Source organism: Rhamphochromis longiceps, linkage group LG20, assembly GCF_057381845.1.
Source record: "Rhamphochromis longiceps isolate RC_006_pf linkage group LG20, R_longiceps_female_GT1.1, whole genome shotgun sequence".
NCBI lineage: Eukaryota > Metazoa > Chordata > Actinopteri > Cichliformes > Cichlidae > Rhamphochromis > Rhamphochromis longiceps.
The window spans coordinates 16,586,983-16,599,124 of record NC_140576.1 but is presented as its reverse complement, the minus strand read 5'-3'; the positions used below and the strand labels follow the sequence as shown (position 1 = coordinate 16,599,124).

The following is a 12,142-nucleotide window of genomic DNA, read 5'->3' as shown; positions in this document are numbered from 1 at the left end:
CTCCTCTCCTATGTCCTGATTTGTATGAAGAAAAAAACAGATTAGTAAAACCCATTCTCTTTAATTTTACGTGCTCCTTATCTGTCATGTGGGTCTCCTGTAAGTAGACTATATGGGCTTGTTCTGCTTTCACTTTAGTTAGGATTTTAGTACGTTTAATTGGATTTAACAGCCCATTAACATTGAAAGATATAAATTTTACTTTATCACTAGCCATATGTAATCAGCGTATGTCCATAAAGCAAGTAAAATTAAACTTATCAGATCTACTCCCTAAACAGACAAACATATCAAACATAAACATCAAATACAGAGAAAAAAAACAAACAAAAAACTGTGATTCCAAGGCTGGGGTCTCGGAGAAATGACCCTGTGTAGAGCTAGAGAAAACGTCTAGCTGTGGAGGAAAGCCTCTCCCATATATGGGCTGAGGGCCCCCATCATGGCACTTGAGGCGGCAGAAAACAAAGTCGTTGTTCATTTCACAAAAAGTGTGTCCTTATGTGTCTCTCGCTTATATCTGTGTAATCTCATCCAATTGGGGTAAAGATATACTCACAAAACATCTTGAAATATATTTAACACCACGTATTTTTACCTCATTTTAACGTCCGACAGTACTTATAGCTCCTCTGGCGAGGGCATGATCTGTCTTCTGAAGGTTCGCAGTCTCGCCCTGATATCTTTCTCTCGCTCGTCGTCTGTCCCTCGCTGAGTTGGACCTCTCGTGGTTTCCCAGGCGGTACGGGACAGCTGCTCGACCAGACTCTCCTTCGGTGTAGTCACATTAACTGGAAGTCCTCTGTCCTTCATGTCTGTAGTCGCCTCCTCCGCCGTCTGATACAGAACTATTCCATCCTCATAAAACACTCGTAGTTTTGCCGGGAACGGAGTATGGAAGCGGATGTTTTTCTGCTTTAACACCCGCTTCGCCTCTACGTACTCCTTTCTCTTCTGCAGTACTACTGGAGGGTAGTCATGGTCAAAGAATATCAATTTCCCATTCAGAAAAACTTTCTTCTTTTCCCAAGCTCTACGTAGGATCTCTTCTTTAACCCTATAGCGGAGAAATTTGACTATTATTGATCGCGTTTTATCTTGCCTGTCTCCGGCGGGTCTTAAAGCCAGCGCCCGATGTGCTCTCTCGATGCCAAACTCCTCGTTAGGGTTTATCTCCAGAGTGTCCCGCAGTAGTTTTTCCACAAAGTCCACCATAGACGAGCCCTCGGCTCCTTCCGGGACATTATAGATCCTTAAATTTTTTCGTCGGGATCTTCCTTCATAGTCAAGTAGCTTATTTTCTTGTTGATGCATGACTTTTATCATCTTATTCAGAGTCTGTTCCAAGTTTTGAACACGGTCTTCCACTTTTTCAATTCGTACCTCTGCCTCTGTTATTTTTTGATTAACGCTGGTAATCTCTGATTTAATATCAGTTAATTGTTCTTTTATGTCTTTTCGGAAGTCCCGAATCTCCTCCAGGATTTTTGTCAAACTTACGTCGGCACTTGAGAGAGCTGGGTTAGCATTAGCTTCGCCTTCTTGTCCCTTCGTAAGAGAGCTGCTCCTCAAATTTTCTGCATCTGCAGTTTCTGCTGCGGTGGTTTCTTTGTTTGCACGCGTCTTCCCCATTCTTGCCCCTCTCATCTATTCGAGTATTATTTGTAGGTCTAGTATTTGATGTTCTGAAGGGACGAAATAACTATTTTCGCGAGGGAGCTATTGCTTTAGCCTGCCATTCGGGATGGTGACGTCACCGGAACCTTAACTTATTTTCTGAGTAAAATGAATCAATTTCACAAAGAAAACATCAAAACAGCAATGTGTTTTATTGTGGAAAATAAAACACAGTAATTTATAATATAACATTTTTCTGCTCGTATACACTGAATTCTTATCAATCTCCTGATCTCCTAAATACATTCCTCTGCTGTAAATTTGTTTTAGTGTCATAAACAGTTTATCACACAGCTTTGTGTACAGAGCAACAGCAACATAAAGGAACTGCATGAATGTAAACCAGTTTTGTAAAAAAGAAATTAATCTTTAGATTAGACTGTAATATCAACATGAACCTGAAATTTGAATATCCTTTACCGTTTCCTTTATCTCTGTTACTTATTTATGATTGACTAACAAAAGGTTTTGTTAGTCAATCTTTTGTTAAATTGAATCACTCAATATAACTGTAGAACAAAGTTTTTTCACTCATGTACATGGAATATCAATAATGTAAATCAACCTTTTATCCCAATTTGGATGTTTAACCTGAGAAAATCTAAGACACATGTAAGAGGAAGTAACATTTCTACAGCTACAGGACTGCACTTCTGTTAAATTTTAAAGTTGTTTTAAACTAATGTTTTATAGTAACATACACTATAAACAAAGAAAAGCTTCACTAGTGATTCCTCCAATTTGTTGCCTTTCAAACAGAATATTCCTAAGAAACTTGTAGGTAATAAAAAACAAACATTAAAATGAAGAGCACAAATACAGCCTGACACATTGCAGGTCATTTGGGTAAGATATGAATAAGTTGAAATTAACTTGAAAACTGAAAAGATAGCTGCATCTAACAAAGACAAACCAAAGGTTTTCAGTGAGCTTACTTCCTTTTCATTCTTTCAGAGTCCTCGTTTAAGCCAATAACTTGTTCTTGAGGCTGTTCACTTTTGGTGAGAGCTTAGCACAATCCAGTTCAAGGAAAAGTTTCTGGAATACTTCCAAGGTGTATTTTAGCTCTTTGAGATAGGCAAGATCGACTGCATATGTCAATCCAACCAGCATTGCGCATGCTCTTGGAAAATTACCCAGAGCAGGCATAACTCTCACACCCTCCAGCACAATGCCAATGTCATCCTCCTCAGATCCAACAGCCTTGATTTTGTAGATTTTCATCCTCTGTTCAGAAAGATCTTGTGACACACCATCCTCATCAGCATCCTGAAACAACAAACACATGGGTTTTCTGACTGTAGTTGCACACATGAAATATTTCCTGGACACATCCTGTAGCTGAATGACAAATAAAACATGATAATGCCTCAAATTATTTGAAACTTGACAAACACATATGAATAACAAAAACAGAATAATGTTTCTACTTCAACACTTACACTGTACTCTTTGATCAGTTGATCAATGGACTCCCCAAGGGTACACCATCAAGCACTGAATAACCAGATTTCTGGTTATGTTATTGCTAGGATTGCTTGGTGACTGAAAATGAACAAGAATTCCAAAAATTATCATCAGATAAGTGACCATTTATTAAGACAAAACTGTGAGAATTGGCAGTATTAAAAAAAAACCTGTTAAATATCAAATTATCATCACATGGAACATTATGTGCGATAATTAGCTGATGTTAATGCACATGCCTGGTTGCTGACAGTCAACACAAAGGTATTGTCAACACTATATAGGTAAAGACAATTCCAAGTTGTATGCTTGTAAGCTTCAATCTTTAAATGTGTCGTTTTAGTAAATTACATTAATTTAGTCATTTAGTTTTTTATCTAATTTAGTTTGTTTGTCAGAAAGGGTTTTTCCTTCTTGGGACAAAACAAAAACCCAGCAATACCTGTATTACTTTTTTTTTTTTTTTTTTTTTTTTTTTTTTTACTAAGAACAGACATGTATTTAAAATACAATTAAAACATGAAACCCATAATTGTGTTGTTAATTATATCAGTGGCGTCCTCTTGCACTGACAAAAACATGCAAACAAATTAGTGGAGCTGTGCACCATGCAAATGAAATTTGACAAAAAAATTCTTTAAATAAAATTCCAAGCTGAAATGTCTGTGGAAAATACCTTGGCTATGACAGCCTGCAACTTCAATCCCATGGCTCCCCCCTTGGAATGGAAAAGGGCTAACAGTTTGGGAGTGTACTCATCCAGCATGGACATGAATTTGGGTTCAAGGTGTACCAGGGTGATCCTGTAGAACTCATCCTGCAGCTGAATGACAAAAAAAACCATGATGCAGCCTCAAATTATTTGAAGTTTGAAAGATTACATTAAAAAAAACCAAAAGCCTACCTAAAATGAATTTGGAACTCACATGAGATGCCTCAAACAAAGCTGGCCATCTGGCTTTGATGTCTTCAATGCTGGGGGACAGGTTGACAATTTCATGTCGTCTATGTGCAAATGTTTTAGCCATTTTTTCTTTTATCACTTTGTTGTTGTCTCTTTTCTTGACTTCAGTAAGCAACTGAATTCTCTCTTCTTCTTGACTGTCCTCATCTTCACCTGCTGGATATGGCGGAAGGTAATTTACCTCTGCTTTCCGAGGCTTTTTCACTTTATTTGCAGACTTCTGGTCACCTGGACTCTTGTGTTTCATGGCATTGCATGTCAACTCAGGAACACCAAACCTTCTAAGTTTTGTACGATAATTGGCCATCTTGTATTTGATGCTTTGTTGCCAACCATAATAACCTGAGAAAGAGCCAGGTTCCTTGAGACAAGGGTATTTTGTCACAAGTGCCTCAGCAACATAACTAACCTGTACACTTGAAGGATGGGCCGTAAATGTAAATATAGTTTCAGCCAACTTCTCAAGAATATCAGTCTTTACTTTGGAGGTGGGCAGAAGATTTCCATTCTTTTTATACTCCTCAGTGGCTCTTTCCAGGTACATCTCAGTTTCATATGCAAACTGTGGAATGGGAAACTGTTTCGGCCAGGGCTCACAACGTTCTGTGGTCTTCTGCCTTTTGAGAATAATGGTGTCCTGAGAAGAAGTAGTTGCAGCAGAGTCTGCATTGACATACAACTGACTCAGCATATGAGGAGTCATAGTCAGACAGTTGGCCAGAGGGGCCGCCAAAACTGTCATCAACCGGAGTCAAGCTTAGCATGACCGGGATGATGCCAACAACCTTCACAGTGTCTTTGTCTTTTATCTGGTCAGCTCTGTGAAGAGTGAAGTCTTCTTCCTCCTAGCGTTTTTCCCGCTCGGTTGCAGGGTCCGCTTTTCTGCAAAGTCGTCTCCACTTGGGTCGGTCAAGGGCGTCGGTCAGATCGGCTTCGATCTTCTTCACGTCGTCCTTGATTCGGTCCATCCATCTCCGCATTTCCATCGTGTGAAGGGCTTGTTCGTGCTTTGCGCTGGCTGGCCAGCACTCGGATCCATAGAGGGCGACGGGGCGCACTACACTCTTGTAGATCTTTGACTTGAGGCGATTGGGCATTCTTCGGTCACACAGGACGCCGGTGACTTGGCGCTATTTCATCCACGCTGCGTTGATCCTGGCTCGTACATCTAGTAGGATATCGCCGTCACTGTGAAGAGTGAAGTAGTCCTGGAATTCTGGGTCAAAATACTGAAGACTGAAGTCATTTGAAATCCCAAAAGTATCCTTCACAACACTCTGCAGCTCCTCCAATGTTGGTGGGATCCCTGATGGAAGAACCAACTTCTCGATTTGGTCATCAATAATTACACGAAGCTTTGCCTCCATCTTGTTCAACCTAAAATAAAATGTAAATGGGCAGAGTTAAATTTCCCTTCAATTAAATAAAATTAGTTATTACTTTTCATTTATACAATAGTTGAGATATAAAACTATAAAACAAAAAGCACACTTCAACACACCAAATGTTGCAAATAACAAATACTTGGGAGATTTACATGTTATCAAGTTTTTGTTGTTGTCGTTTTGTTTTTTGTTTTTTACCTATTATTCACAGCAGATGTAACGTTTCAGGGTTACCAAGCGTTTTCTTCCCACATTGTAAGAAGCCAAGGGCCACATGTCACCAAGTTTCTGCTGCTCCAAAAGACTGATCTTGCCAGTGTCCTCCAGTTGAAAAGATCTCAGATGCTCTACATACCATGCAGCAAGTAACTTCACAATGAAATATACACAATTGTCCAAAACGACTATCTGTATTATCTCAGCAAAGTCTGGTAGTCCACATGTTGAACCATTAGACAGGATCATCCCAGCAGTGTATCTTGTTCCACTGTAGGTGACAGTGGTGGCAAGCTGCACACAAGTCAGAGATGGTGATCTTGCTCTCAAATCTGCCTGTATGTCTGGATGCAGCACATCTACAGGCATTCTGGATATTTTTGTGACAAGCAGGGCAGGTTTCACCTCTTTTGATTGCATGTGGTATGCCATCATCATTTGATGCCTTGTAGAAAGGGTCAGCAACACATTTTTGAAATTGTTAGTGTGTCTCACAACTTGCTTGAAAAATCTGTGTTTCGCCTCAAAGCACATTGTCCATACTCCAACCAATGGCCCATATTTTTCTATTAAAGCAGGGTAGTGCTCCAAAAAATGGTGTTTTGGTGTGAGCCTTTGATCAGGAAAAACTTCCAAATATCTGACACGATGGTCAGATATTTTAAATTAAAGGTAGGCAATACTTTGTGTTGTGTGAACAGGGGCAACCACTAACTCAACAATGTCCTTCAAAGTCAGAAGAAGTTGCCAAACAGGATCATTGTCACGGAGGAGCAGGGAGGACTCGGCGCAGACTGAAGTCTCAGAAAAACAGGTTTATTTACACACTCCAGGTGCACTATATACAGGTGAGGGAGAAGGGGGCCAGGGTTCCCAGGGGTGCAGAGCGGGGTCGGGAAAAGCGTCCAGAGTCTCCAAACCAAAACACGAGAAATCTGCATACAGAGAACAAGGGTTAGCACGGAACTTTTACGGACAGAGCTCAAAACTGGCTGAGGCTAAAGTAGCACTGACGAGCGTTATTCAATAGTCCAGCGGCGAGGTGCTCTCAGTCACTGCCTTAAGTAGCGGGAGCAAACAGGGTGAGGAGCCACAGGTGATTGCCTACAGGTGGTGGAGGCCGGGAGCTCACAATGAGCTCCGCCCAGGCAGCGAGCAGAGAGAGAGGAGAGAGAGAAAAGACAAAACATAACATGTAGCCACACAGGGCCAGCCGAGCAGGCACGGGGACCGTGACAATCATCTTCAGGTACACGTAAACCAACAAGGAAAGGCAACAAACGTATTAGGGCCCAGTTTTCATGAGCATTTCCTCCTACAGTTTTGCGACCAGCAAAATTTGAAGGGATTGCTTGTGGACTGTTCAATTTGTCTGAGCCCTTATATGGAAAACATGTGACTATATTATTCAGTTCAGTCAAACTGAAGTAGTGCTTCTTCAAAAAAACTTGAAAACACAATGCTAACTCTCTTGGCACTATTCCCTCAAAAAGGTCATGAAGGACATCTGGTGGGTATCCAGACACAAAGTGTAAATTATTAAGTTGATCAGTTAATGGACATGACCGCTTTAAGCCAAAATAAGGCACTAAATTAGGATTTTCTTTGACAGCTTGTACGTGTAAAACATAGTCATCCTTTTTTCGAAGTGGGAAGACCCCAGACCGTACTTCTTATGTCTGGTACTCTGAAGAATGTCCAAGGCAGAATCTACAAACATATGGCCCGTTAAAACTTTCAACAAGCACCAAGGTTATCAGCTACAACACAGTGTAGGGCGCTGATAGGTTTGTAGCTTGAACCTATTCGCTGGAACGTTGAGGACAATATAATTACACTGCAAGCAAGACACGAAGTAGGCAAAGTTCTTCATGTTTCTCGTGCACGGGAGAGAACCGGACAAACGCCATTCCTTCGCTTGACCCCAGTTGCTCTCGTCCATTCTCCCGTAACACTGCTCTTTTATTGAGGTTACATGAATATGCATAGGTTCATTAACATATGACGTCTTCATACACACAAAGAGTACCTTGCGTGTGTGTGTGTGTGTGTGTGTGTGTGTGTGTGTGTGTGTGTGTGTGTGTGTGTGTGTGTGATTTGTGTGAGGTCAAGATGTGACCCTGTGAAGACTCCCCAAAGCTGGTGCCAGGAGTCTAGCGGGTCCATCTGAACAAAAGGCTCTTATACTTAGAGAGATATACGTGTGTTTGCTATACCATATACTGTATCAACAAAGAGAAGATAGGACCTCTCTTATGCTCCTAGGATGTGGGTGTGCATTCCACTCTAGAATGCACACCAAGCCTTTGCAGCCTGCTAAAGATCACAGTGCTATCACTACACAATTGATTATACACCTCTAAGCATATATGGTTAAATATTTCTAAGCATAAATGACAATCAACAATACAAAACCTAACAGGCGCCTTTAATATTTCTCCCTAAATATGAAATAAAAACCCCCTCCTGTTCAAGAGTGACAAGATCTTTCAAAAGTGGATCCAATACTACTTTGTATTCAAACTGTTTCACATCAACAAATTTGCAAAGTAAAGCTAGTTGTATTGATGTTAAGGCAGACTGTAATCTCGATGGCAAATTGGCCAAAACCCAATAAACTGCAGTTATTTTATGTTTTTTTCGAGAGGTTCCTAATGGGTTACACACCTCAAATTCATCAACATAAATTATTATAGAGAGTCTTGTTTCTTCTACAGCATAAAAGTCATTGTCCTTAAAACACGTACCATCAAAAATGGACTCAAAATGCCCTGTGCTACTTGAGCACCTCGAAAAGGCTTCCACTGCAATATCTTTGTTTTTCAGTACTTCTTGCAAAGTCTTTAGAACTGGTACATATTGAAAGCTCTTTTTTTTGTTCAGCATCAAGAATATATTCAATAGGATCCACAAACTGGAAATGCTCCTTAAAATACTTATTTCTCTTAAAAGCTGAACCAAGTGGCCCGCCTGCTCCAAGAGCTCTGCTAATGGGATGAGAGCTGCACAACTGTTCAGCCAAGTCCTTTATGATAGTGTGGTCAACTGTGCATTTGTTAGATTTCAGTGCTGAATCAATTATATTTTTAACCGCCTCCACAGATGCTGAAGAAGAAATATAGAAGAGATCTTCAACCAAAGCATTAATGCACCTCACTGAAACATTGTAAGTGCTTTCTAACTTGAGTAGAAGTAAGCCAAGTCCTTGAAGAACAGTACAAGATGCACTTTCTGGATCATCATCACTAGAGCATTCATCACTGTTGAGTTCAGGGACATCAGAATGGTCAGTGTTCTGACTAGGATGACTTTCCAAGACTTCTTTCTTAAAATCAGTTAAGGAACAACATGTATGTCTCCTGCCTTTGTGCTTTAGAAATGTATTGTATATATTTGTGCAAAAGTCACATCCATTAAAAACGCAAAATACAGTTTCGTGTCTCTTCAAGTGATTTCCTATATGCTGAAAATAGTCCTTCTGAGTAGAGCAAAAAGCAGTGCAAGCCAAACACTTAAATGCAGTGATCACTCCAGGCCTTGGACTCTCTTCAGCAGTATGGTATCTGGACAAATGTGTGCGAAGGGCTCCTTGTGTTTTAAATGTGCAAGGACAACTGCCATACAGACATGGCTGGTGCTGTCCACGACCAAATGTTGCGTGTTGTAATCTGTAATGACGTAGAAGATTCCCCTTTGTAGTAGAAAAAGATTTGCATATCTTACACTGCCATCCCATTTGCCAGGTCCTAAAGTGATGGAAAAATATATATCTAAGAATCTAAATAGTTTTTCATGACAAATGTAAGAGCATGGGTATCTATACACATTTGATGTTGAGATTATAGAGAAGAAGAAAAAAATCCTACAAATAATAAGCAATTATTTTCTACTTATTGTTTTTACACAAACAAATAAGTTAGATTAAGTGGGGTCAACTTGGTAATTTTATGCCGCTTCAATTTCAAAACCATTAGTTTAATTTAATATAACATGTTATCACAACTTACTTTATAATGCACAGTCTACATGCTGATCAGGTGAATTTAAGTTGAGGGATCTTCCATTACCTGAAAGGAAAGCAACATTATCATTAATAGCAGTCTCCAAAATAAAAAATTTACACAAACATGTTTGTTAAAGACATGTTTAAATTAATGCTAACATTTTAAAGGTGAGGTTCCTATATAACACAAGGAAACTCTTTATTAGATTAAAAAGGGGATAGGCCCTGGTTTCTGTAGCAATTTGGTGACAGATCACAACGTGACATCTATATATAAGTCTAGATATCACAAATTTGTTAAACAGTAATAGGTAAAGTAATAAAATCTCTGACTAAAGATGTTTAAGATAATTCTACCCCCTTTTTTCAAAATTGCAAATGTGAGCACTTGATATGCAGTCATTCCAATAGATTAACACATTTCAAAACATATAAGGACGTTTACTGTTATTTTCTAATAATGATTCTACAAATTTTCTTGTGAGATATTTACTCTTAACAGTAAATATAAACACACTGACACGGACTTAACGCCTCTAAACGAACACAAACCTTTAGACAAACCTAAAAGGAGGACGCATTTGTCAGCTCAAAATAAATTTCTCCTCAAAATGCAAAATAAATTTCTCCTGCAAACTTTTTTTTTACGTGCGCTCAGAATAGTGGCACAAAAATAACGCCATAAAGTCATGGGGCTCCGACAGCATGATGCGAAAAAACAGTTATGTCGCTGGACTGAGCCACTTTAGCTTCATTAACCACAACTGAAAACCACTGCATCGAGACAAAAGCTTCGAAAAACTGACTGTGGCTGACAAAATCCGGCACAAATGATTTAAACTAAATCACTCACAACTGAGCGCAAAACCTTTTCATGAACTTTTAAACGTGGATGAAAGACGTTAAAACTCATCGGAATATATCGTTGATATTTTTTAATACGGTAAAACATGTGGTTAGTTAAAGCTGTTCAGTAACACAGTCGTGAAGGCTTGGAAAGTGACCTTGTGCTAGCAGTCCACTAACTGTCATTTGTGTAAAAATATGATACTATCATTACAGTGATGATTATTAATAAAATTTTGACGTATCATACTGTTTAAAACCTTTACTCAAAACCGATATACGTTATTGTTTAAACCGTGTCTTATATTTGAACACATATATAAGACTCACATTCAAAGGCTTGTGTCGAAGTTAAAACTAAAACTAGGTTACTTTTTTAGAAACCAATCCTGTTTCTCCCTCCAAGTGAGAAAACATTTGATTCGTGCAGCCTTTTTACCTTTATTGGATTATGGTGACCTGCTTTTTATGAATGCACCTGCCCATTACCTAAAGAAGTTGGATACTGTGTACCATTGTGCTTTACGTTTTATTACTGGCTATGAAAATCATGTACATCATTGTTCTTTGTATGCTGCTGCTAAATGTCCATCTTTGCATATTCGCAGACTCTCCCATTGGTTGATCTTTATCTATAAATCTCTCCTTGGGCTGGTTCCATCTTATTTATGTGTTTATATGTGTAAAAACCACAACCAATACAACCTTCGTTCGAACAAAATCATACAATTGATTGCTTTTAAATACGCTGCCCCTGCTTCCTGGAATAATCTGCAGAAGGAACTGAAATTATCAGAATTGGTTACCTTGGGAGAGTTTAAGTCTGTCTTAAAGGAAGGAGAGAACAGCTCTTTTACTCAGTGTGATTGTTTTTAATGTACTCTTAATTTGATCTGTTATTGTATATTTTACACATGTTTGTATGGGATATTGTATTTGTTTTAAATGTTATATACCTATGTGGTATGTGACTTTTGCTGATATGATGCCAGGTCTCTCTTGGAAATGAGATTTTTAATCTCAATGAGATTTTTTACCTGGATAAATAAAGGATTAATAAAAATTAAGAAGTCTTACCTCTGACGAAATGGAGATGTCCACGCATGAAGCGCGTGTTTCCTGCACGTGGCACAAAGGATTATGGGCGGAAGTGTACAATGATTAAAATGAAAATGCTTTCATCAGTTAAATCTATTAGATTTCTTAAATTTTTTTGGTACTCAAACGATTTTTTTAAAAATCTACTCAACAAACCATTGCTGAATTTACCCCAAACAAAACTGTGTAAATTTAAATAACTGAACATCTCAAAATTGTTGAACTTTGCTTAGATTTGATTAAAACTACTCATACACGTTTTTACTGAGTAATAATTACTATCACTCTCCTATTAGAGCACTTTTGCAAATATGCGATTGTCATGGTCCTGGGCCATGTGGGCCCAGTATTCTTAGTTTCTTGTATTTTTGTATTTCATTCCTTATTTAGGCCATGTTTCCTGAGTTGTCCTGTTGTGTTGTTCCCTAAGTGTTTTCCCTTCGTGACTCTTACCCCCTGTGTGCCCCTCTGTGTATTTTTGAGCCC

At 38.9% G+C, this 12,142-nt stretch overlaps 1 protein-coding gene across 1 annotated transcript; it reads right to left on the bottom strand.

The window, feature by feature from the left end:
* Window positions 1-3,550: 3,550 nt before the first annotated feature.
* Window positions 3,551-5,083, bottom strand: LOC146645143 (uncharacterized). The gene is made up of 2 exons (XM_085394297.1): window positions 4,071-5,083; window positions 3,551-3,967 (listed from the first exon to the last, which is right to left on the bottom strand). Exons 1-2 carry the CDS (start codon window positions 4,848-4,850, stop codon window positions 3,782-3,784), a joined length of 966 nt encoding a protein of 321 aa, XP_085250423.1. The 5' UTR covers window positions 4,851-5,083; the 3' UTR covers window positions 3,551-3,781.
* Window positions 5,084-12,142: the final 7,059 nt, after the last annotated feature.

What these genes read in the sequence shown, in the direction of transcription:
- LOC146645143 (XM_085394297.1), bottom strand. Translation starts at nt 4,850, where the DNA reads ATGACAGTTTTGGCGGCCCCTCTGGCCAACTGTCTGACTATGACTCCT. An exon ending in CTTTGTTTGAGGCATCTCAT is followed by an intron (nt 3,968 to 4,070) that starts GTGAGTTCCAAA and finishes TTTGTCATTCAG; the next exon opens with CTGCAGGATGAGTTCTACAG.